General features: G+C 34.3%; 1 protein-coding gene across 50 annotated transcripts; it reads right to left on the reverse strand.

The window, feature by feature from the left end:
• Window positions 1-1,050: 1,050 nt before the first annotated feature.
• On the reverse strand, window positions 1,051-27,143 carry LOC144966324 (uncharacterized). Of its 50 annotated transcripts, XM_078902576.1 has the most exons (32): window positions 26,927-27,141; window positions 25,214-25,229; window positions 21,893-21,919; window positions 20,987-21,016; window positions 20,678-20,707; window positions 18,914-18,943; window positions 17,819-17,848; window positions 14,911-14,940; window positions 13,982-14,011; window positions 13,687-13,716; window positions 13,480-13,509; window positions 13,174-13,203; window positions 12,373-12,402; window positions 12,128-12,158; window positions 11,924-11,952; window positions 11,208-11,237; window positions 10,645-10,674; window positions 10,305-10,334; window positions 10,007-10,036; window positions 9,719-9,748; window positions 9,054-9,083; window positions 8,794-8,823; window positions 8,102-8,131; window positions 7,817-7,846; window positions 7,519-7,548; window positions 7,237-7,266; window positions 6,940-6,969; window positions 6,658-6,687; window positions 6,353-6,382; window positions 4,880-4,909; window positions 2,044-2,073; window positions 1,051-1,163 (listed from the first exon to the last, which is right to left on the reverse strand). In XM_078902576.1, the coding sequence occupies exons 1-31, from the start codon at window positions 26,993-26,995 to the stop codon at window positions 2,069-2,071; spliced, it is 927 nt and encodes a 308-aa protein (XP_078758702.1). In that variant the 5' UTR covers window positions 26,996-27,141; the 3' UTR covers window positions 1,051-1,163; window positions 2,044-2,068. The 50 variants fall into 50 exon arrangements, with proteins under 50 accessions (XP_078758702.1, XP_078758718.1, XP_078758717.1 ...); XM_078902592.1 differs by lacking the exon at window positions 18,914-18,943 and having other exon boundaries at window positions 26,927-27,143; XM_078902591.1 differs by lacking the exon at window positions 6,353-6,382 and having other exon boundaries at window positions 26,927-27,142.
• Between the last annotated feature and the right edge of the window lie 288 nt (window positions 27,144-27,431).

The raw sequence follows: 27,431 nt of genomic DNA on the forward strand, positions 1-27,431 counted from the left end.
ACTGCGTTTCCAATACAAGAAATTTACAAGAAGTATCAGCCAATAGTAAAAATTGTATCCAAAGTGTTAAGAAATGGATGAATGAGAACAGACTGAAACTGAATGATGATAAGACGGAGGTGCTGTATGTGGGGAACAGGAAGTGGAAAAGTGAAACAGATTTGAAGTTGGGGGATGCCTCTATTCAAATTGTTGACAAAGTGAAAAACCTTGGCACATTCTTAGACTCTGAGCTGTCGATGGAGCATCAGGTTAATAATTTGGTTAGATCTCTCTTTTTCCAACTAAAAAAGATTGCTTCCATTAGACGGTTCATATCTGAGGATGTGACCAAGCACCTGGTTGTGTCCCTCGTACTATCGAAATTGGATTATTGTAATGCTCTGTTGTTTGGCGTTTCGCAATACAATCTGAAACGTCTTCAGATTGTCCAAAACAGCGCTGCCAGACTAGTATTCATGAAGCGTAGGTGCGACTCTGCCGGACCTCTACTCCATGACCTGCATTGGCTGCCTGTTGGGAAAAGAATTAAATTCAAAGCTTGTGTTTTAGTGTATCGTTGTCTTGAAGGTACTGCCCCTTCCTACCTTTCAGAACTAATTGAAAGATATTCAAAACCCCGCCCCTTGCGTTCGGCCAGTGATTCCACAAAACTAGTTGTCCCTCGAATTCGGAAAAATGCTGGAATGAGATCCTTTTCTCATTTCGGACCCTCTATTTGGAACGCCTTACCGCAGAGCATTCGTGAAAAAGAATCTTTGTCTATTTTTAAACGTTCCCTTAAAACATATTTGTTTCGATTTTAGTAGATGGTATGAGAAGCAAGATAGGTTTGGTTTGTGTTGTGTGTTGTGTTGTGTGTGTGTGTGTATGTGTGTGTGTGTGTGTGTGTGTGCTTGTGTGTGTGAATGAGTATGTTTCAGCCAAAGTAATTTGTAATTTAAGCGCTTAGAGTCTGGTGTCTCGGAGTTATAGCGCTATATAAGTTTTCAGCATTATTATTATTTATTATTGTTTTGTGATAACCAAAGAAAAACAACAAGCCATACGTCAATCTTTTGTTATAACTTTATTTTGATGACAAACAACAGCAAACAACACACAACGGTTTTCCTGTTAACACTTTAATGCTATTCAGGTAATTCGATCCATACAAGAAATCTCTGTAGGCAAAATAGAAAAAAAAATTTTAATAAAAGAAGTTGCCTTTTGTGTTTGCAGAAGAGAAATAAGTCAGAAATCAACAAGAGCACTACTACTACTACTACAACAACTACTACTACTACTACTACTACTACTACTACTACTACTACTACTACTACTACTACTACTATTATTATTACTACTACTACTACTACTACTACTACTACTACTACTACTACTACTACTACTACTACTACTACGACTATTACTACGACTACTACGGAATAATGAAAATATTGCTGCTTGAAGCTCGAAGGAAAAAATAATGATACATTAAATATTGTATTGTAAGCTTCAATGTATAGGACGAAGACATACTGTGGACGTTTCGGGTTTGCTCTTTATCCACAAAACAGGATGAATGAAACACTACAGACGAATGATATAATGTGAAACTACTACTACTACTACTACTACTACTACTACTACTACTACTACTACTACTACTACTACTACTACTACTACTACTACTACCACTACTACGATTAAATAGGAATACATTTTAGTTTCAGTAGTGGTAATAATGAATTTAATTTTAATAGAACAATAATGATGCTGATACTGATGATGATGATGGTCATGGTGATGATAATGATGATGATGATAATGATGATGATGATGATGATGATGATGATGATGATGATGATGATGATGATGATGATGATGATACTGATGATGATAATTTTGATGATGATGATGATGATGATGATGATGATGATGATGATGATGATGATGATGATGATGATGGTGGTGGTGGTGGTGGTGGTGGTGGTGGGGAGGGGGGGATGGTTGGGGTGGCGATTGTCATGCTGATGGTGATGAGTGAAAATGTATACTTACATGCCGCTCACTTCAGCCAAGGGAATTAGGCTAGAGAGTAAAAAAAAATAAAGTTAACATCACATCAGGTCCATAATATATAAAATATCATACCTTGAAGGGTTAAAACACATTTGTTTTTAAATTCATAGCACACATGAAAAGGTCATGGGTTCTAACCCCGTGCCGACGATAAAATAATTTTTAAAAAATTTAAATCAAACAAACGATGTTTATATTTAGAATAAACTTTATTAGATAGTTCGAAGATGACGTCACTCAGGTCTTTGTTATTTGTTTTTTTTTTTGTTTTTTTTTTGCCATCCGCGTTTATGAGTAATGCTCATCGAACTGTATAACCTGACTATAAACGTTCATCGATACACACAGTTTTGTGTGTTGGTCCCTTATACTTCCGATTGGCAATGTTTCTTAGCCAAACGCATACTATCGATAGATAGAATGCGCTTGGCCAAGGAGTTCACAACATTGCCATCCGGAAGTATAACGGACCAACACACAAACTCTGTGTAACCATGAACTTTTATAGTCTGGTTAATACAGTTTAGTGAGAACAACTCACAAACGCGGATGGCAAAAACAATAACAAAGGCCTGAGTGACGTCATCTGCATACTATCTATACTCTCGTATCGTTCTGTCTGGTGTGTTTCACACAAATTATCTGGCAAATTTGCCAATCGTTTTTCCCCAATGCAGCACGTGTATGTATTTAATGTACTTAAAAGTTGAAATAAATCCTCTTTTTCTCTCTCCCGTTACCATAGATGCATTTCTTGATATAGATGGAACGATGTCGACACCATTCACCCCCCCCCCCTTTATTATTATTTATAGACAGCCTGTTAGTGATAACGTTCTCAATAAATTATATCAATTAGACTATAAAAGGTTAAGGATACACACAGTTTTCTGTGTTGGTATATTAAATTTGGCTGGCGGATGTTGTGAGTATTTTACCTAATCGAAAAGCATCGATTTTGAAAATTGCCACCGTCCCTAATGCCGGAAGTAATATTAATAATAAAGTTACAAGATCTAACTACCTGGTTGGTAACCAAAGCAACTGCATAGGGAATGGAGTGAAATAAAGATAAATGAAACATGGCGGTGAATAGCAAGGACAACATCAAAGCTAACATCATAGTGTGAGGTCAACAACTGGAAGACATAGCATCTTTTTTTTAATACCTCAAAGTTATAATAACCAAAGATGGCCGATCAACAACCGAAATAGGATTCAACAGTCGTGACGTCACTTCCCTCGTAATGACGCATTGTAACTTATTAACTGGTTCTAAACTATCAGAACAATGACGGACGACCATATGAAATACTTCTCCGACGAGCATAAAAGTGTATCCAGAGGATAAAAACATTATAAATCTGATCATGTTTTGACTTTTATACATTTTGATCACATGACATGTGAAAACGTTCTAGCCAGCATGAAGAATAGAAACTACCGTTTTTCTTCGTTTAGAACCAAGCTGCTCGTTGCTGGGCGGTCGTGACATCAGACTATCGAATACTATTAAAAACGCGATGGGGAGCGTTGGCAATGAATGCAATGGCGAGACCGGACAAGATATGGCAAAGCAAGAACATGTCACTCCGTTCCAAACCTAAAATTTATAAGGCACTTGTTTCATCAATCTTCGTATAATGGTTATGAAAGCGGACATTAAACTCAGAAATCTTTATTGGGATATAATGAATATTTTTTTGGAAAAAAATTAATCCACTAAACGTGCTCAAGGCGCTTTACAAAGAGTCCTGACCAACAGTAAAACGTAACATGTAGAACAAGACATGTCGCCTGTTAGGAGATCTTACAATTTTATTTTCGACAGGGACAACGCTGTAAATGGCCAGGTAGGCCTACTCATTTTACACTGTGTACAGTGAGAAAATGATGTGAGTAAAGTCCATTCTCCTCGATAAAACATACAAACTCAACACAAGTCTGAATTTTCTGGCTATAAATTCAATTTTCAATATCTTAGCCATCCCGACTTAATACCGTTTTGAGGCGAAGGGTCACAATTTAACTCTCTCCTTACCAGCCATTTTTAGAATTTTCCCCAAAAACTCACACCCACTCAACACAAAAATAGACTTTTCTTAATCAAACAAAAAAAGTAACAAATGTAGTCTACACAGAATGTTAATATTTATAGCTGTAATCAAAGCATTTCTTTACATTTTGTGATGTACAAGAGAAATCAGAATGAGACAGTTGTCGGTTGCATTGTAACGAATGTGACAATTTCCCTACGGTTGGTACGGAGAGGGTTAAATGATCTAAACTTGGCAAAATCTCTCAAACCTAGGTCTTCGTGAAGTCCCAGCTTTTAGAGTTTTTGCCAAGATGCCAAAAAAAACAAAAAAAAAACAACACAAACAACAACAGAAAACAAAAGTCTAAATAAAAACAACAACAAAAAAACCAAAACAACCACCAAATAAAAACAAAGAAAGAAAAAAATCCCAACAGGCAAAGCAAACATTAACATGTTTTTTAAAAATAATTTAACTTCAAAATTTCGAGAACGCTAAATAAAGTGTCCGATAAAAAATGCATATGTGACCCTTCGCCTCAAAACGGTATTAAGTCGGGATGGCAAAGATATTGAAAATTGAATTTATAGCCAGAAATATCAGACTTGTGTTGAGTTTATATGATTTATTGAGGAGAATGGATACCATATTATAGGGTGCTAATGCCAACAATTAAAATTTTTGACCAGTTTAACATTTAATTCAGATTTTAAGCATCTGGTTCGTTCCGACATAATACCGTTTTGAGACGATGGGTCATATATTATTACACTTACCAGCAGCCCTTTTGCCTCCTCTAGGTCCATCTGAAATAATATATAAGGTCAAAGTGATTAACTTTAATTATGATTAACACGCTGGTGAAAATATTATTTGAACTGGTGTGTGTAGGCATCTGTGACGAACAAAGCAAGAAAGAATAATACAAGAAAAGAAAAGAAAAAAAAAAAGAAAAAAAAAAACATCCCAAAAAGTCCGTCATTCTCGACTAGGGATCGAGCCTCGAACCTACTGATTTCCGGTCAGACGTACTACTACCATTGCACCGCAGAGGTTCCCTGTAATAGATTACGCTCCCTTTCGTTATGCTTTCCTAATCTACTCTATCACTCCCTTGTTGTTATTATTTTGGCCCTTTGGATTATTAGAGTTATTCCCCTTTGCTTTATTCGTTCAGTCTTCTCTTCCATCTATCTGTCTATCCCATTCACTTCCTTCACTTGATTTACTTAGCACGTAGTAGTCTACATTTTATCTTTGTTTGAAATAAAGAGAGCCGGTTAATGGCTAGTATCTGAAAACAGAACAAGCCTTGTCCAATCTATTATATTCCCGATATCTTGTATTTTTGTTGCTAGCTTTGTCTGGCACTGTTTCACATACACACTTGTTCAGATATTTATCTTACACCTGTGCCTGCTCCCTAATTTCTCAATTTGATATTAGTGTTAGTGAAAATATTGCATTTATATCGCTATCAATACTAATGGAAAACCAGATTATTTATTATTAATTATTACTATCAGACTATTATGATATTATAGTAATGAATATTGTCCGCCACTAGTTATTCTACTTATATAGAGGGTTTTGCAAGCCAATACAATAGCGCTAAGCTATTCTTCACGTCAAAAATGTGGTTTAAAACTCAGAAAAAACGATAGATTGAAATTATTATCTGTTGTACTGAAAACAGTTATGTCTGATAAAATTGACCAATGGCCCTTTTGTCTCCTTTTGACTCGTGTGAAATAGAAAATGGAAAAGTAAAAAGTTCATAAAAAATAAAATTGAATAAACGAAGTAACTGAATTCGTGTGGAGAAATATTAAGCCCCTCCTCACCTCCCATTGGAAAATCGTCACATTCGTTAAGATGCAGCCAACATATTTCTCATTCTGATTTCTTTTGTACATCATAATATTTGAACAAAATGGTTTGCTATAGTTAAATTATATTAAACATATGATAAAGAGCTCGTTTAGCAGAAATAAATATGTATAGCAACAACTATCAGCTTTTGTGTTTGAGTGAAAGAAATCTATTTTGGTATAAGTTGGGTGTGACGTTTTGGGGACAATCAGGAAATGGCCTGTACGGAGAGAGTTAATCCTTTGGTAATTGTTTCATATTTTTCTGATGATGTATAGATATACTGCACAATATTGTTAACCACTATATGCTTACGCTAGTGGAATCTAAAATAACAAGGCTTCATATTGGAAACAGTGATCTCAGATGAAACTTACCAATTTCTCTTTTGCCTCCCCTTGGTCCGTCTGAAATAAAATAGAAGAAGAAAAAGTGAACATAGACGAAAATATCGCAATAATGAGATATGTTCTATAGTAATGTGAAAAAGTACTTTGCTAAACCTAACGTTCTGTTAAAACATTTTTTTCTTAGGAGTATAACATTATTACAGATATTGGAATTACCAGATTATAGGGTTATGATAGGACAATTACAATGTTAGTAAACATCATACGCCGGTAATCTAAAATAACAAGACCTCAGGTTTGTAGTGGAAATAGTTATCTCAGATGAAACTTACCAATTTCTCTTTTGCCTCCTCTTGGTCCGTCTGAAATAGATTACATAAATATTGCAATAATGAAGCACCGATTTCCTATATGGAAAAGTACTAGAATATAAATCTAAGGGTTCTTGGTAAACATTTTCTGTTGATGTATTACATTATTACAGACATTGTTAGCCATAGAGTTATGCTAGATCTATTACATGATCACTGTTTTGAGAAATCTTATACTAAGGCAGTCTGAAATAACAAGGCTTCATTGATGTAATGGAAACAGTGATCTCAGATGAAACTTACCAATTTCTCTTTTGCCTCCTCTTGGTCCGTCTGAAATAGAAGAAGAAAACGGTGAACGAAGACGAAAATAGTGTAATAGTGAGATACGTTCTATAGTAATGTAGAAAATGTATTTTGCTAAACCTAAAGTTCTTTTATGTAAAACATTATTTTCTGAGGAGTATAACGTTTTATAGATATTGGAATGACTATATTATAGGATTATGATAGTACAATTACAATGTTAGTAGACATCATACGACGGTAATCTAAAATATCATGGTTGTAGTGGAAATAGTTATCTCAGATGAAACTTACCTATTTCTCTTTTGCCTCCTCTTGGTCCGTCTGAAATAGATTATAGAAATATTGCAATAATGAAGCACCGAATTCGATTTTGGAAAAGTACTAGAATATAAATCTCATAGTTCTTGCTACACATTTTCTGTTGATGTATTACATTATTACTGATATTGTTAGCCATAGAGTTATGCTAGCTCTATTACATCACCATTGGCTGGAGATATTTTATACTAAGGCAATCTGAAATAACATGGCTTCATATTTGTAATGGAAACAGTGATCTCAGATGAAACTTACCAATTTCTCTTTTGCCTCCTCTTGGTCCGTCTGAAATGAAAGAAGAAAAAGTAAACGTAGACGAACATATCGCAATAGTGAGATACGTTTTATAGTAATTTGGAAAAGCACTTAGTTAAACCTAACGTTCTTTTAAAACATTTTTCCTAGGACTATACCGTTATAACAGATATTGGAATTATCATATGATAGGATGATGCCAGAACAATTACAATGTTAGTAAACATCATACGACGGTAATCTAAAATAACAAGACCTCAGGTTTGTAGTGGAAATAGTTATCTCAGATGAAACTTACCAATTTCTCTTTTGCCTCCTCTTGGTCCGTCTGAAATAGATGACAGAAATATTGCAATAATGAAGCACTGAATTCATATAATGAGGAAAAGTACTAAAATATAAATCTAATTGTTCTTGATACACATTTTCTGTTGATGTATTACATTATTACAGACATTGTTAGCCATAGAGTTATGCTAGCTCTATTACATCATCACAGTTTTGAGAAATCTTATACTAAGGCAATCTGAAATAACAAGGCTTCATTGTTGTAATGGAAACAGTGATCCCAGATGAAACTTACCAATTTCTCTTTTGCCTCCTCTTGGTCCGTCTGAAATAGTCGATGGAAGAGTGAACGTTAATACAAACATTGCAATAACAATCAAAGCTGTCTGTTCAATGAACAAAGCCTGTGCAATGAACATGATGATAAGTCGATCAACTCAAAATTATGATTCGTATGTTGAATAAAAGTTGAACTTAATTTCTATTGTCAACATTTTTTGACTTCGTTTGAGAACTCCACGTAGCATTTTATTTGGCACTGAGATATTTTGAGCAATTTATATCTTGCATATTTTTCTCATTTATTGTAGAATTATTTCCTAATATTAGTAGCAGAAAATGGTTGATGTAAGTTTTAAGAAATTGATTGTATTCAAAATAATGAAAGGAATCACTAAAGGGTATCAATTCAATGCAAGTATTCCAACCTCATTGTCATACGCGCTAACAGGAAGGTTGACACACAACCCACGTGCTAAAAATTAAGGCGTCTATTTTTGAGGAGTTTTGACGACAAATAAAATGATTTTTCAATGAAATCATCACGATGTAAACTCAATACAAAAATATCCAATTCGCCGAATACATGATAAGATGTTAGTTCTATTATCATGGCCAATGTTGTTAGACATCCTGCTTTGGTAATTTAAGATAACACGATCTCATGTTGTAATGGAAATAGCTATCTGATAATATTATGGTACTTACCAATTTCTCTTTTGCCTCCTCTTGGTCCGTCTGAAATAGTAGACGAAAAAGTGAACGATTACAGCAATATTGCAATAATGAAGTACTGAATTCATATGGAAAAGTTCTATATAAATCTCGTAGGTATTGTTAGCCATAGATTTATACTAGTCATATTACATCACCACTGGTTAGAGACATCATTTACAAAGGTAATCCAAAGAAAATAACAAGACCTCGGTGATTTGATGAAAACAACTATATTATCATATGAAATTTACCAATCTCTCTTTTGCCTCCTCTTGGTCCGTCTGAAATAGTAGAAGGAAAAGTGAACGTTAATAAAAATAAGATTGCAAGCATAAATTCATGTAGATAACACTATGTTACACTACATAACTAGAGAGCGGTGTGGGTTGCCTGAAGCTTGGGACCGTGAAAATACTAACAAAGAGGTGACGATGGAAATGTTTTGTATGGGAACAGTATACACAATGGACGTTTCGGGTACAATTCCATCGTCAGCACAACAATAAACAAAGGAACGTTGAAAATAAGAAATAATAAAATGTAATAAAGATTGTAGCGTCTGTAAGGATAGGTTCAGTGAGCATAACCATAACTATAAAAAAAATGCAGATGGAGATTGGAACATGTTGTCAGAATAGAGGCAACTGCTTTTCTAAGAAGTAAAATCAGCTGGATGACTGGTTGCAAAAGACAAATAGGCTGGCTAAAAAATAATAATAAGAGACTTGGAGACGTTCCATCAGCTGAAAGAGGCTGGCCTGACTTGGAATAACATTGGCGTCCATGCAGCCGATAGACAGAAGCAGATGTCTTAAGTGACCCATGGCTCAATGAGGGTTGAGTAAGGAAGTAAAATGGCAAAACCACAGGCATTTTAATGGGAAATATTTCAAAAATATCTTTAGATGAAGCTCACCTATTTCTCTTTTGCCTCCTCTTGGTCCGTCTGAAATGGTAAACGGAAAAGTGAACATGAAAATCTCAAAAAATGAAGCACTAATTTTAAGTGAAAATTTTGTTGATTATGCTATAGGTCTTATCATATTTGTTTTTCTGATAACGTTATAACAGACAATTTTTTCCACCTCATGATTATAATAGTTCGATCATAATCACAATGCCGACTTGATATCATAATACTGTTATCTAAAATGGCAAAGTCTCAGTGTTGTAATGGAAACAATATTTGTCTATTGAAGCTTACCAATGTCTCTTTTGCCTCCTCTTGGTCCGTCTGAAATAGAATAGAGAAACTTGCATTTAATAAAAAACATTGCATTCAAAAAGTAATACATTTATAGGGAAGAGTCATAATGTTCACTCAACATTTTTTCCTGATAAAGTATAACATTATTAAAGTTAACGTAAACCACAACAAGTTTTTATAATTCATGTGGAAAAGTCCTTTGTTACTCTTATTGATTTGTTAACATTTTTTTCTGATGATTTATAAACATTATTAGAGATAATGTAAACCACAGGAAGTTTATACTGGTATTTACCAATTTCTCTTTTGCCTCCTCTTGGTCCGTCTGAAATAGATGACAATAACGTGAACGTTAATGAACCCTTTCAATGATGTTGCAGTTGATTTGATAAAGTAAGTAATTCATCTTACAGTTCTTATATATATATATATATATATATATATATATATATATATATATATATATATATATATATATATATTATCTGATGCTATATGATATTATAGAATATATAGTGGACCATATAGTTTTATGCTAGAATAATTACAATGGTCACTGTTTGTAGACATCCAACTATGGAAATCTACAATAGCAATACCTCAGTGCATCAATGGAACCATTATATAAAACTTACCAATTTCTCTTTTGCCTCCTCTTGGTCCGTCTGAAATAGATGACAATAACGTGAACGTTAATGAAAATATTGAATAATAAAGCAATCATTGTGAAAAATGTACCTGGCCTTGCCGTTTTAAGTCAATAAGGGGACTAGTCATTGTACTAAGGACAAAAAAGGGAGACACAGCCGCTCCATGGATAAAGATCTGAAAGAGGCTTGTCTGAAATGGCGCCTTGTGGCTTAATGAGGATTGACCCTTTCTTTGCCAACTATAGGAAAATCGTCACATCCGTTAAGGTACAACCATCATTTTTCTTATTCAAATTCCTTTTGTACATCATAAAATTTAAAGAAAATGAACAGTGTGTTAGAGAGCATGTATAGCCAAAGAATCGTAAGAACTTACTGCCATTTTGATTGAGTGATCAAAAATATGTTTTTTTTAGTTGGGTGTGAAAATGCCTCAGGGAAAGTCCTGAAAATGGCTGGTAAGGAGAGGGTTAAGAAAGGAAGTCAAATGGCAGGATCACAAAATTTTAATGAGAAATTTTAAAACTTTTATTTTAGATGAAACTTACCTATTTCTCTTTTGCCTCCTCTTGGTCCGTCTGAAATGGTAAACGGAAAAGTGAATGTAAATGAAAATATCTAAAAAATGAAACATTAAGTTCAAATGAAAATTTCATATTTATATATATATATATATTAATATATATATATATTCTACAGAGCGTTATTAAATTTTCCTGACATTGTCAGATTTCTCACAGTACGATTGTGCTCGATAAATTATGTTAAGTGCTGACATTTAAATAAAATAAAAGTGAAAATAAAATTCATAACGTCAAAAGACAGAACCAAATTAAAAAACACGAAAATAAAAGGGTATTATTTCATGCCTCGACAAAATAAGTTTTTATTCAGTTTCGCGCCGACATTTAAAAAAAGGAAACTTTTTATTTGTATCGTCAACGACAAAACAAACTAGTCAGCTAGGTATATTATCATTCAATCTTGTCAATTATCACCAATGATTGGACTAGTCAATTGACGTGTGAAATCTGTTGTGTTTGTTAACCCATATTTTGTCCTGTTCGTCTATTTTTGCGAGTTCACAGGTTTCCGACAATTTTTTTACCAGCCATTTACGGGCCTTTATCAGATTTTTTTTCCATCTCAAGATTTTAACAGTACTATCATCATCACAATGATTGACTAGATATCATAATATTGTTATCTAAAATGGCAAAGTTTCAGTGTTGTAATGGAAACAATTTTGTCTGTTGAAACTTACCAATGTCTCTTTTGCCTCCTCTTGGTCCGTCTGAAATAAAATAGAGCAACATGGATTTTTTAAAACAATTATTGTATTCATAAAATTATAATTCATGTGAAAAATTCCGTTGTTAATCTTATTGTTTAGTGAAAAATTTTTTCTGATGATGTATAAACATTATTCCGTATAATGTAAACAAATGTACGTTTAAACTAATATTTATCAATTTCTCTTTTGCCTCCTCTTGGTCCGTCTGAAATAGATGAACGTTAATAAAAATGTTCAATAAAAAAGCAATTTATGTGAAAAAGAAATTCATTACGTTTAAAGTTCTTAATATATTTTTTTCTGATGATGTATAATATCATTACATATAAAGTTGACCACATAGTTTTATGCTTGTACTAGTACAATGGTCACTATCTGTAGACATCTGATTATGGAAATCTACACCAGCAAATCCTCACCAATTTCTCTTTTGCCTCCTCTTGGTCCGTCTGAAATAGAAAGAAGACAAGTGAACATAAATGAAAATATTGCAATAAATAAAGTTCTACTACATTTTTTTGGACAAGTAAATTGATGATCATATAAATTTTATGAAAAATATTATCTGATTACGTGTATTGTTAACAACCATAGATTTATGCTTGTACTTTTATAATGACCACTCTGAGCAGATACCTTGTCATGGTAATCTAAAGTGGCAAAGTCTCTGTGTTGAAATGGAAACAGTTTTGTTTGATGAAATTTACCAATTGATTGGAGACAATGAGTTAGTTTCTCAAAGTAAAAAATACAGAAATCTCACATTTTAGTTTAATTTTCAACTTTAAACAATCACTTTTTGGCATCTTGTTCAATCCTATTCATACTCGTCTTTTGCAACCAGTCATCCATCTTGGCAAAGTAACTGCATCCATTTTGGCAACATGTTCCAGCCATCTCCATCTGCATTTCTTTTATACTTAATGCTCTATGCTCACTGTACTTGTCTTTGCCGCTTTAAATCACCGCAATAAGAGGACTGGTCAGATATGTCATTGCAATAGTGCTATGGGCAAAAAATAAGGCATAGCCGCTCGATTGAAAAAGAACCGAAAGAGGCTGGTCTGACTTGAAATAGTATTGGCGTTTATGCAGCCTCTAGACGGAAGTAGATGCTTTATGCATCTCATGGCTTACCGGGGATTAAGTATGGAAGTAAAATGGCAAGATCAGAGAATTTTAATGGGAAAGCTTAAAATATTTACTTGTATAAAACTTACCGATTTCTCTTTTGCCTCCTCTTGGTCCGTCTGAAATGGTAAACGGAAAAGTGAACGTAAATGAAAATATCTCTAAAATGACGCACCAACTTCAAGTGAAAAATTTCGTTGTTTATGATATAAGACGTCTAGTTCTTATTGTATGCTATTTCTGACGATTTATGGCGGTATTACATATATTTTTTTCAACACAAGTTTATAATAGTACTATCATAATCGCAATGATTGATTAGATATCCTAATTGTTATCTAAAATGGCAAAGTCTCAGTGTTGTAATGGAAACAATTTTGTTTGTTGAAACTTACCAATGTCTCTTTTGCCTCCTCTTGGTCCGTCTGAAATAAAATAGAGCAACATGGATTTAAATTTTTTTAAATTGTATTGATAATAAACTAAATTCATGTTGAAAAATACTTTGTTAATCCTATTGTTTTGTTCACATTTTTTTTCTGATGATGTATAAACATTATTAATGATAATGTAAACAACAATAAGTTTATACTAGTATTTACCAATTTCTCTTTTGCCTCCTCTTGGTCCGTCTGAAATAGATGAAAAAAACGTGAACGTTAATGAAAACATTGAATAATGAAGCAATTATTGTGAAAAAGAAATTTATCATTTTTACAGTTCTTGATATATATTTTTCTGATGGTGTATAATATCATTACATATATTGTTGACCACACGGTTTTATACTTTACTATTACAATGGCCACTTTTTGTAGACATCCAATTATGGAAATCGGCAACAGCAAGCAATACCTCGGTGTATTAATGAAACAAGTAATTTCATGTAAAACTTACCAATTTCTCTTTTGCCTCCTCTTGGTCCGTCTGAAATAGAAAGTAGAAAAGTGAACATGAATGAAAATTTTGCAATAAATTAAGTACTAGACATTTTGTGGGAAATTGCATTGATGATCCTATATATCTTGTGGAATATTTTCTGATGATGTAGGAATATCATTTTTACGTAAATTGTATATGTATTATTATATTCTTAACAATCATAGCTTTATGCTAGTACTATTATAATGATAAATCTGAGCAGATACCTTGTTATGGTAATCTAAAGTGGCAAAGTCTCTGTGTTGAAATGGAAAGTTTTGTGTAATGAAATTTACCAATGGCTCTTGAAAACAGAGGCTTGAACGTCGATGTAAACATTGAATGCATTGATAAAACACTCAATTTATGTGGAAAAGTACCTTGTTTATGCCTTAATTCTTGATATATGATTTTTTTATATTGATGATGTATAATAATAGTAATAGTTTGTTTTTTTTTCCAAACTGTGTCTATCTTTGATTATTTCAAATTATTCTCTCCTTGATCTAAAAATCCGACCACAAGCAATAATGAATTGAACCCCCCCCCCCCCAAAACAACAACAAAATGTGAGATTTTTTATAGTGTACTATTTACTAAACGTGCTCAAGCGCTTTACAACAGGTCCCTCGCCAGCAGCAATACTTAACATGTAGGACGAAAGACATAAGGCCTGTAAGGTGATATTGCATTTTTTTCCGAACAGAAACAATGCTGTTAACGTTACTCATTTTACACCTGAGTACGGTGAGTAAAGAGCCTTTTCCAAGGAATCAACTATGCACCGCTCGAAACTCGAACCCGAGGGCGAATGCCATACCACTATACCACATAGCCGCACGCTAGAAGTGGTCACAAACAAAGAAATAATGCTATCGTGAATGTTGAATATTGTAAAGACTTACCGATTGCCCTCTTGAGAAGATCTTCTAATTCTGTAAAGTATAAATGAATTTATTATATATCTATATGTAACCCATTGTCTCAAAACGGTATTATGTCGGGATGAACCAGATGCTAAAAAGCCAAATTAAAGCTTAACTGGTTTTAAAAAATTGAATTATTGCTTTTTAGCATCCTAAAATACGATATTCATTCTCTTTAAAAAAAAGCATACAAACTCATTGCAACTCTGATATTTCTAGAAATAAACTCAATTTTCAGCATCTTAATCATTCCGACATGATACCGTTGTGACGAAAGGTCACATATTATGTTGTTTAATAAAAATAGATGCATAAATCATAAATATATGAACGTTTAATGGTATAACTTGCCGCTATAATCTTAAATAATGACGATTTTTAACAATATAATACGCTTCAACAGTCGTAACGTCACTTCCCTTGTAATGACGCATGGTAACTTAGTAACTGGCTCTAAACTATCGGAGGCCCTTATGAAATATTTCTCTGACGAGCATAAAAGTGTATCCAGAGGGAAAAAATCTGATCAAGTTTTGACTTTTACACATTCTGATCACACACACACACATATATATATATATAATATATATATATATATATATATATATATATATATATATATATATATATTTATATGACATATGAAAAGTTCTAGCCAGCATGAAGAATAAAAAGTACCGATTTTCTTTGTTTAGAACCAAGATGGCCGCCGTTGCTGGGCGACGTGACATCAGACTATTGAATCCAATTTTCGATTGACGTTATTATTGACGAAAATTAGATTATTTGTAGTATAAGATTACTATTTATTCTCGTCAGAATAAGTAATTTATGTAACTAAAATTTCATCATTTATTAAGAAATTTTGAACAGCAAATTCATCCCCACATAATATCACATTGAAGTAGTAGGTCACAGTTTATACAGAGAGCTTCTTTGATTGCACCATGTTCAATGCGTTTGATATTGCATTGTTTATTTCCTCATCTGGACACATTATGTAATTTCCTCAAAACGGTTTTATTCCGGGGTGGGTTTAAAATGCTGAGACTTGAATTCATAACCAAAATAAATATGAAACATGGGTGTTGTTTATCTGTCTTATTGAGGGCATTGAAAATAGCTTCTTTAATTCCCCCACGCCCCCTCCCCCCCCCCCCCAAAAAAAAAACCAACTTAAATATCACACAACTTACCTCTTTAACATTAAAACCTCTTTTTTGTATTTGAAGGTCTTGATAGGTCGGTGGGTAAAGGCACTCGCTTTACACACAAAGGGACCAAGACCAAACCCCAATGTAGTCGAGATTATTTTATGACCCCACTCACTGTCCACCCCACAGTGATTGGGTAGCTGGTTCTGTCAGATCTGGCGGAAAGTACTTTGTGAGAGACTAGCCTCCTATCCGAAGTATAGCGAGCGATTGCTGTTATATTGTCCGTTTCACGCAATAGAAACCGGGATAAATTTCTTGCAGTATGGGATTCGTGGCTCTGAATGACTTCTTTCTTGGTAATTTGTGCACTTCAAAATCATAGCGATTTGAGAATATTATGGTATCTTACCAATAATACGTTTGCGTCTTCTTGGTCCCTCTTAAATATTAAATGATGGTAAAATTATATAAATTGTGACCTCTCGCCTCAAAACGGTATTATGTCGAAATGATTAAGATGCTGAAAATTGAGTTTTTTCTAGAAATATCAGAGTTGCAATGAATTTGTATGTTGTTTTTAAGAGAATGAATATCGTATTTTAGAATGCTAAAAAGCAATAATTCAAAATATTTACCAGTTTAGCTTTAATTTGGCTTTTTAGCATCTGGTTCATCCCGACATAATACCGTTTTGAGACGATGGGTCACAAATGATATACATTGTATGTGGTTCAAATAGACGAATCGCCTTTAAAACTTGAAATATTTACTTAATAAAAAAAATGAATAGAACAGCTTTAAAAAAAAAAAAAGAACTAAATACCAAATACGTAACGTTTCGGCTCAAGACCTTTCATGAACCAACATAAACAACAACAACAACAACAACAACAGAAATAATGAAAAAATAAATACATTTCTAACTTTAAAACAGATCGACGGCAGATTAATATTCGGACGTAGTTATGATTTCATTTGGGGTTGGGTTTTTTTTTGTTGGCTGAAGAAGGGTTTAGAGCCTAAAACGTTCCGTGTTTGGTATTTTGTTCTTTTTTGAAGCTGTAATATTCATTTTTGGTTGTTACTTTTTACACTAGCAGATTATTATCACGGTGAAATATTTTCGTAGCCCTACAAGCATAATATGCAGCCCAGAATTATGGTACTAAAATTAGTTACATGGACCAATCGGTTACAAATATTTCCTCAGTATACAAACAACATCAAAAACAATTTTATCATTTACTTTGGGAGCGACGAGCACTTGTTTGCAGTCCTGATACCCCCAACTATTATAAAAGAAAGTTATCATTTTTACAGTTCTTGATATGTAATTTTCTGATGATGTAAATATCATAGGGAATGGGATTAGCTGAAGGTTAGCGTCCCTTGATTGGACGTCACCTTACAGAGAGAACGTCGGAAATGGTTTTGCGCACGCGTCTCTCTCGTCCTCGCTTTCGGTGAAGTGTCTCATGTCGCTTTCGCCGGAAGCGAGGACGAGAGACGCATGCGCACAACCAACATGACGTTCTCTCTCTAATAACTTCTCCGCCGTTTACGTCCAATCCAGGAACGCTACTCTTCCGCTAATCTCATTCCCTATTGTTGACCACATAGTTTTATGCTTATATTACGTGTATTACTGCTTGTAGACATTCAATTATGGAAATCTACAACACCAATACCGCGGTGTATTAATGGAACCAGCAATTCAATATAAATCTTACCAATTTCTCTTTTGCCTCCTCTTGGTCCGTCTAAAAAAGAAAGTAGAAAAGTGAACATGAATGAAAATATTGCAATAAATTAAGTACTAGACATTTTGTGGGAAATTGCATTGATGATCCTATAAATCTTGTGGAATATTTTCTGATGATGTAGGAATATCATTTTTACGTAAATTGTATTTGTATTATTATATTCTTAACAATCATAGCTTTATGCTAGTACTATTACAATGACAAATCTGAGCAGATATCTTGTTATGGTAATCTAAAGTGGCAAAGTCTCTGTGTTGAAATGGAAACAGTTTTGTGTAATGAAATTTTCCAATGGCTCTATAAGACAGAGGCGTGAACGTCGATGAAAATATTGCATGCAATAATAAAGCACCCAGTGCATGTGGAAAAGTACTTTGTTTATACCTTCATTCTTGACATATGTATTTTCTTCAATGATGATGTATAATATAATGACATAAAGACCTATTGATAATCATTTAATTGATTTATGTTAGTGTTATCACAATTGGCACTCTCAGAAAACGTCATAATCTTGGAATCTATTATAATAAATAAAAAAAAGTGACATCTCGCCTTCAAAACGGTGTTATGTCGGAATGATTAAGATGCTGAAAATTGAGTTTATTTCTAGAAATATCAGAGTTGCAATGAGTTTGTATGCTTTTTTAAGAGAATGAATATCGTATTTTAGAATGCTAAAAAGCAATAATTCAATTTTTTTTTTTACCAGTTTAGCTTTAATTTGGCTTTTTAGCATCTGGTTCATCCCGACATAATACCGTTTTGAGAAGATAGGTCACAAATAGCAAGACCTCAGTAACATAATGGAAAAAACTAACTATCTTATTTGTAAACCCCCCCCCCCCCCTCCCCGTCTCAAAAGTGTTTTATGTCGGAATTACCCAGGTGCTGAAAATTGAAAATTGGAATCAAAGTCAATTCGTTATGGTGGAGTATTAATATTATTTCTCACATTGCAAAACTAAACAAATAATATGTTCAATTATCTTATTCCAAAAGTAACTTTTTACATCCCGACATAATACCGTTTTGAGACGATGGGTCACCTATGAAACATACCAATTTCTCTTTTGCCTCCGCTTGGTCCGTCTGAAATAGAAGACGGATAAGTGAATATTGATTAAAATATTTTAAGTGTGAATTACTAAACTCATTTGTAAAAGTGCTTTGTTACTGAATGGGACTCAACTCCTCAAATAGTCTGATGTCACGTCGCCCAGCAACGGCGGCCATCGTAGTTCTAAACAAAGAAAAGCGGTACTTTTTATTCTTCATGCTGGCTAGAACTTTTCATATGTCTTGTGATCAGAATGTATAAAAGTTAAAACATGATCATATTTATAATGTTTTCCTCCTCTGGATACACTTTTATGCTCGTCGGAGAAATAGTTCATAAGGGCGTCCGCCATTGTTCCGATAGTTTGGAGCCAGTTACTAAGTTACCATGCGTCATTACGAGGGAAGTGACGTCACGACTGTTGAAGCTTATTAGAGTATATTAAAAAGCGAGTGGGGTCTATGTATATTTAATTGGAGACAAAGAATTTAGTTTCTAAAAGTAAAAAATACAGAGATCTCACAGTTTTAATCGATTTAACTTTAAACAATGACTTTTTGGCATCTTGTTCAACCCAATGCATATTCATCTTTTACAACCAGCCATCCAGCTGATTTCACTTCTTGGCAACGTAGCTGCATACATTCTGGCAACATGTTCCAGCCATTTCCATTTGCATCTCTTTTATAATGGGCACGATCCATATTCCCATTCCATGTGCTCGAGGTCATTGGTCACACTGCAAAGCGTGCTCAAAATGACCCATATAGTGAAAAGTATTCACAGCTTTTAAAATATCTTACATCTCAATTGGTCATTTTGTTCAGCTTGACACATGAGTGTGTTTACACTTTCATAAACAAAGCAATGTGTTTACATTTGTTACGAAATATCCAATCGGTGGACCTCAACAAATCGTGTGATTGATGATTCGGTTGGACGAAAACATGAATATAGATCGCTCCCATTAATGCTGTGCTCACTGTACTTGTCCTTGCCGATTTTAGTTTAAGTCGCCGCAATAAGGGGACTAGTCATTATACCAAGGACAAAAAAAGGAAGACAGAGCCGCTCCATGGATAAAGAACTGAAAGAGGCTCGTCTGAATTGGCGCCTCGTGGCTTCATGAGGATTAACCCTCTCCTTACCAACCACAGGAAAATCGTCACATTCGTTAAATATTTGAGCTTTATATAGCGCAATATCCACTAAATGTGCTCAACGCGCTTTACAAGGGGTCCCTGGTCAACAGCAACATTTAACATGTAGGACGAGACATGTCGCCTGTTAGGCGATATTACAATTTTTCGGACAAAGACAACGATGTTAACGGCCAGGTACTCATTTTACACCTGAGTACGGTGAGAGAATGTGAGTAAAGAGCCTTTTCCAAGGACTCAACTATGCGCCGAGCGCGAGGCTCGAACCCAGGACCTTCCGATCCGAAAGCGAGTGTCATACCACTAGACCACATCGCCGCACAACCGACATATTTCTTATTCAAATTTCTTTTGTACACCATAAAATTTAAAGAAAATGAACAGTGTGTTGTTGAGCATGCTTTGCCAAAGAAATGATGTATCGTAAGAACTTACTGCCATTTTATTTGAGTGATCAAAGGTATGTTGTTGTATTAGTTGGGTGTGAAGTTTTGGGGAAAATCCTGAAAATGGCTGGTAAGGAGAGGATTAAGAAAGGAAGTAAAATGGCAGGATCACAAAATTTTAATTGGAAATTTTAAAACTTTTTTAAAAGATGAAACTTACCAATTTCTCTTTTGCCTCCTCTTGGTCCGTCTGAAATGGTAAACGGAAAAGTGAATGTAAATGAGAATATCTCTAAAATGACGCACCAACTTCAAGTGAAAAATTTCGTTGTTTATGATATAAGATATGATAGAAGGTCTTATTGCATGCTATTTCTGACGATTTATGGCGTTATTACATATATTTTTCCAACACAAGTTTATGTTAGTACGATCATAATCGCAATGATTGATAAGATATATTAATTGTTGTCTAAAATGGCAAAGTCTCAGTGTTGTAATGGAAACAATTTTGTCAGTTGAAACTTACCAATGTCTCTTTTGCCTCCTCTTGGTCCGTCTGAAATAGAATAGAGCAACATGGATTTAAATAAAGATTGCATTCATATAATACTAAATTCATGTTGGAAAGTCCTTTGTTAAACCCAATGGTTTGTTAACCTTTTTTTTCTCCTGATAATGTATAAACATTATTGGAAATAATGTAAACAACAATTATTTCCAAATATTTCCTCAGCACACAAACAAAATCAAAAAACAATTTTATCATTTATTTTGGGCGCGACGTGCATTCGCAGTTATCATAACCCAAAATATTATGGGGCCATTGTCATACGTAATGGAAATACTCTCAAACCAACGAAAAACATTGTCCATTACATTTTCAATCATCATATTCCAAAATAAACTTTTTACTGTCCAACACATCACGACATATTAAAAAAGAAATTGAGCTATTATAGAGCGCAATATCTACTAAAAGTGCTCAAAGCGCTTTACAATAGCAACATTTAGGACGGGACATGACGCTGTAAGGCGATGTAACAATTTATTTCGGACAGAGACAATGCTGTTAACGGCCAGGTACTCATTTATCACCTGTGTACGGTGAGAGACTGTGAGTAAAGTGCCTTTTATGTGCCGAGCGAGGCTCTAACCAAGGACCTTCCGATCCGAAAGCAAGTGTCATACCACTAGACCATACACCATAGCCGCACCCTTTGAATAGGACGCTAGTCTATTGGAAAGTACTTTCCGCCAGATCTAACAGACCCAGCTACCCAATCACTGCTGGGTGGATAGGTAGTCTGAAAATAATATCGAATGCACGAATGATCGATTTTGGTCCCTTCTCGAGTGAAGCGAGCGCTTTATCAACTCTGCCATTGGAACTCCTGCATCAGTCAAGCTAACCTTTAATGTTTTTTAGACTTACCGATTTCTCTCTTCACGGGCGGCTCATCTGAATCAGAAAATTAAAGAGACTAGACTCAATATGTTAATTAATAAAGGTATATTCATGAATAAGATATGAATATTTATGATGCACGACCTGCCGCTATAGTCTTGATCTATATCAAGTCAAAGATATTTTAACTTGTACTTTAACGAATAACGAAATGTTTATGTATTTCATTTTAAGAAACTTAATCTATTTTTCTAAAAATAACATCCTAGTGCCACACCTTCAGAGACATAAAAACATTATACAGTGGGCAAAATCTGTATAACCTAAAAACGATATGTATAGGGCAACGATATATAAATATGTATAATATATATATATATATATATATATATGTGTGTGTGTGTGTGTGTGTGTTTGTGTGTGTGTGTGTGTATCACGCGATTGAAGGGTGCGATTGAAGACAGAAAGAGAGATTTGCTATTGTTTTTAAGGGTGTTATAGTGCTTGCAAAACATTGAGTTCATATCAGTGCAAGTAGAAAGGAAGAAAATTGGATAGTAAAAAAATCAAGAATAACAATTAAAGCACCCAAGAAAAATAAGACCAAGGGGAATTGATTCAAATCAGAAACAGATGTAGATTCCAAAAGCACACTATCAGTGTACTTAGTTTGAGATCACCTAAAAGTCTCATCGAGACATAAGCACAGGTCTACACTAAGAGGAATACACTAAATGTTTACACGTTATTATATAACACATAAAAAATATTACAGGGCATATGAGAGAGATGATTTACAAGACAAAAATATTATCTCCCAAAACTCTTATACATTTGACAGTTTCCTCCCAGCCAGGGTATCCGGCCAGAACTATACCAAAACCAAGAAATCTCAATCCAAGACAAAGACAGAAAGCATATTCGAAAACACGTATAGGGGGATATAAGACACCGTAAATGTCTCCCTGCCCACTATGGGAAACCAGGAACCTCACTTAGACAGAAAAAGAGACCAATAACTCGAAAAATAAATTGAGAGATGGATAGGTAGGTAAAGAGATAGATAGATAGATAAATAGATAGATAGATAGATAGATAGATAGATAGATAGATAGATAGATAGATAGATAGATAGATAGATAGATAGATAGATAGATAGATATATAGATAGATAGATAGATAGATAGATAGATAGATAGATAGATAGAAAGATAGATAGATAGATAGATTGATAGATAGATAGAGAGATAGATAGATAGATAGATAGATAGATAGATAGATAGATAGATAGATAGATAGATAGATAGATATATAGATATTATTTAAAATATTTACCACAATGTTTGGGGCAGTCTACATCAATGTTTCAGGCTTAATTTGCCATCTTCAGGACTGAGTTGTTTTGTTGACTTGTCAACAAAACAACTCAGTCCTGAAGATGGCAAATTAAGCCTGAAACATTGATGTAGACTGCCCCAAACATTGTGGTAAATATTTTAAATAATAATTCGCTCCATTACTACATGTCGAGCACTTTTCGTACCATATTTGTATCAAACACGATTCAATAGATATATAGATAGATAGATAGATAGATAGATAGATAGATAGATAGATAGATAGATGATAGATAGAAAGGGTTTTATGTCGAAATTAACCAGGCGCTGAAAATTGAATTTATTGATACAAAAATGAAACTTGGAATCAAAGTCAATTCGTTATGTTGGAGAATTAATATGATTTCTCACATTGGAAAACTAAACAAATACTATTTTCAATCATCATATTCCAAAATTAACTTTTTACTGTCCAATACATCCCGGCATGATAAAAAAAGAAATTCAGCTTATATATAGAGCAATATCCACTCAAAGCGCTCAAAGGGCTTTACAATTGCAACATTTAGGACGGGACATGACGCCTGTTAGGCAATGTAACATTTTTTCGGACAGAGACAATGCTGTTAACGGCTAGGAACTCAGTTTTCACCTGATTACGGTGAGAGAATATGAGTAAAGAGCCTTTTCCAAGGACTCAACTCTGTGCCGAGCGAGGCTCGAACCCAGGACCTTCCGATCCTGAAGCAAGTGTCATACCGTTAGACCACACACCATAGCCGCACCCTTTGGATAGGATGCTAGTCTTTTGTAAAGTACTTTCCGCCAGATATAACAGACCCAGCTACCCAATCACTGCTGGGTGGACAGGGGGTCTGAAAAAAATCTCAAATGCACCCAGGATTGATTTTGGTCCCTTCTCGTGTGAAGCGAGTGCTTTACCAACTCTGCCATTGGGATTCCTGTATCAGTCAAGCTAACTTTTAATGTTTTTTAGACTTACCGATTTCTCTCTTCACGGGTGGCTCATCTGAATCAGAAAATTAAAGAGACTAGACTCATTATGTTAATTAATAAAGGTATATTCATGAATAAAATATGAATATTTATGATGCAAGACCTGCCGCTATAGTCTTGATTTATATCAAGTCAAAGCTATTTTAACATTGTATTGTAACGAATAACGAAACGTTTATGTATTTCATTTTAAGAAACTAAATCCATTTTCCTAAAAATAACATCTTAGTGCCACACCTTCAGAGACATAAAAACATTATACAGTGGACAAAATCTGTATGACCTAAAAACGATTTGTGTAGGGCAAAGACATATATATATATATATATATATATATATATATATATATACATATATATATATGTGTGTGTGTGTGTGTGTGTGTGTGTGTGTGTGTGTGTTTGTGTGTGTCACGCGGGTGTGGGTGCGTTTGAAGACAGAAAGAGAGATTTGCTATTGTTTTTAAGGGTGTTATAGTGCTTGCAACACATTGAGGTCATATCAGCGCCAGTAGAAAGGAAGAAAATCGGATAGTAAAAAGTTAAAGAATAACAATTATACATTTGACTGTTTCCTCCCAACCTGGGTATCCGTCCAGAACCAGGACAAAACCAAGAAATCTCATTCCAAGACAAAGACAGAAATCATATTCGAAAACACATAATATAGTAAATGTCTCCCTGCCCAATATGGGAGAACAGGAACCTCACTTAGACAGAAATAGAGACCAATAGCTCGATAAATATAAGATGGATAGATGGATAGGTAGGTAGATAAATAGATAGATAGATAGAGAGATAGATAGATAGATAGATAGATAGATAGATAGATAGATAGATAGATAGATAGATAGATAGATAGATAGATAGATAGATAGATAGATAGATAGATAGATAGATAGATAGATAGATAGATAGAAAGGGTCTAAAACCTTTTCACCGTCTGACTGATTCTGTCATTCACTTAACAATTATAAAATCTACATAGAGCTTACCCGATTCTCTTTTAATCTGAAAGTAACTCTACAGGAAATTCCATTCCTATTAAGAAAGGAGTCCGTCAAGGGTGTGTTGCCTCACCAGATCTGTTTAATCTATACCAAGAAACAATCATGAGGGCATAAATAATATGGAGGGAATAAAAGTAGGAGGTCACAACATAAATAATATAAGATACGCAGACGATACGGTACTCATTGCAACATCAGAAATCCAACTTCAAAAGATTGTTGACAAAGTGGTAGTAGATAGTGAAGCCAAGGGAATGGAAGTGAATATCACCAAAACAGAATGCATGGTAATACAGAAAAACCCCGAAAACAACAACACCTGCAATATAACGATTCACGGCGAGCAGCTTACCAACGTAGAAAGTTTTAAATACCTAGGTTCAATAGTGACAACAGATGGAAGATGTAACCGAGACATACGAGCAAGAATAACTCAAGCCAAACAGGCCTTCATGGACCTGGAAAACATTTTGAAAAACAAACAGATGTCGTTCGGGATTAGATTCCGAGTCTTGAAGTGCTACGTGTGGCCAATCTTGTTATACGGATGCGAAAGCTGGACTACAAATGCAGAAACACAAAAGAACATTGAAGCTTTTGAAATGTGGTGCTTGAGAAGGATGCAGAGAATATCGTATACTGCACACAAAACGAACGAAGAAGTGCTAAAACAAACATACCAACAAAGGAAACTAATGCCCTTAATAGTGGATCGACAACTATCCTTTTTCGGACACATAGTAAGGAAAGATAAGAATGAATACCTGGCAAGTTGTGGAAAAATACCTGGTAAACGCGCCCGGGGGAGACAAAGAAAAACACTCATAGACCAACTGAAGGGCTTCACCAACCTAACAATCCAAGAGCTGTTTGAAAAAGCAAGAGACAGGGAGGAATGGAGAGAGATAATTCATGCAGTATCCGAAGCCTGGACCAGGCATGGAACCTAGAAGAAGACGAAGAATCATTATTATTATTATTATTATTATTATTAGTAGAAGTAGTAGTAGTATTAGTATTATTATTAGGATTATTATTATTAATTAACTAAAATTAAATTATGCCCTTTCCGCCACGATATCATAAGATAACATCGCCTAGGCATTCCTCCAAGGAATATACAGATAATTCATCAAACAATATGTCTGATGTCAACAGGAATCACCCATGTTGTCAAAGTGAGCAAATTGGGGGTTAAGAACCTTGCTCAAGAAAAAAAAAAGCCAAAGTGCCTGAAGCGAGGTTCCACCCCTCGACCTTCCGGGTCCCAGTTCAATGCCTTAACCACTCGGCCACTTCGCGCTCCCCCCCCCCCCTTATGATTATTATTATTATTATTATTATTATTATTATTATTATTATTATTATTATTATTATTATTATTATTATTATTATTATTATTATTATTATTATTATTATTATTACTGCAGTGGAACTCGGATATACAACGGGAATAGTGGGACTAGGAATAAAACCCCCGTTAAAGCCAAGTCCCTCTATATCCATGCAAACTGTATCTAAATGGAGGCAATAATAATGGAATAATAAAATGCAAAGAACACATTTTGAGTTATCTCTCTAAAAAATAAAATAAATAAAATTACGTGACGTTGTTCCATTCCTAAAAAAAAATAATTGGTAGAAATGTTTTGTATTTTACTGAAACTCATAGCATGCCATTAATAAAGTATTTATTACCTCCTCAGCATGAAGAACAATCACAAAGACCAAGGCCAATGCAAAGAAAAATGTCAATTTGCCTGACATTTTGATGATATTGATGATGGCTGAGTATTTCAACTTGTTGTTGCAACAATGGGATAAGGTATCTGTAATTTATCCTCGTACGCCTAAGCACAGGCAGTTGGAAACCACACTAGCAGTTCTGAAATGAGTGGTCTTTATACAATTTAGAACATGTGTGTTATTTATGGGATTCTGTCAAAGAGAAAATATCAGATCCACTAAATACAATATTTCTTTGTTAAGGTTATCCTGATAAAATCAAGGGTAATTTTATTTTCGACTGAAGTTTGGCGCCAGATGCCCATTATGAGAATCCTTATAAGACGATGATTTGGTGATTTCACTAAACACCAATGGTTATCTACTATCAAAGGCTGGCTGATACAGACAGTATCTCCGTAGACCGAGAAAAGGTCTTTTCTCATTTTTTGGCGAGGAAAAAAAAAGTCCACCGGGG

Source organism: Berghia stephanieae, chromosome 2 (genome assembly GCF_034508935.2).
Source record: "Berghia stephanieae isolate SIO BIC M18660-M18661 chromosome 2, UCSD_Bste_1.3, whole genome shotgun sequence".
Taxonomy (NCBI): domain Eukaryota; kingdom Metazoa; phylum Mollusca; class Gastropoda; order Nudibranchia; family Aeolidiidae; genus Berghia; species Berghia stephanieae.

Excerpts from the sequence above, each read along its gene's own strand:
- LOC144966324 (XM_078902576.1), bottom strand. The coding sequence starts at position 26,995 with ATGTCAGGCAAATTGACATTTTTCTTTGCATTGGCCTTGGTCTTTGTG. Across the intron at positions 20,708-20,986 it reads AGGAGGCAAAAGAGACATTG|ACGGACCAAGAGGAGGCAAA; the intron begins GTAAGTTTCAAC and ends TTACCATTTCAG. Across the intron at positions 6,688-6,939 it reads AGGAGGCAAAAGAGAAATTG|ACGGACCAAGAGGAGGCAAA; the intron begins GTAAGTTTCATC and ends AATCTATTTCAG.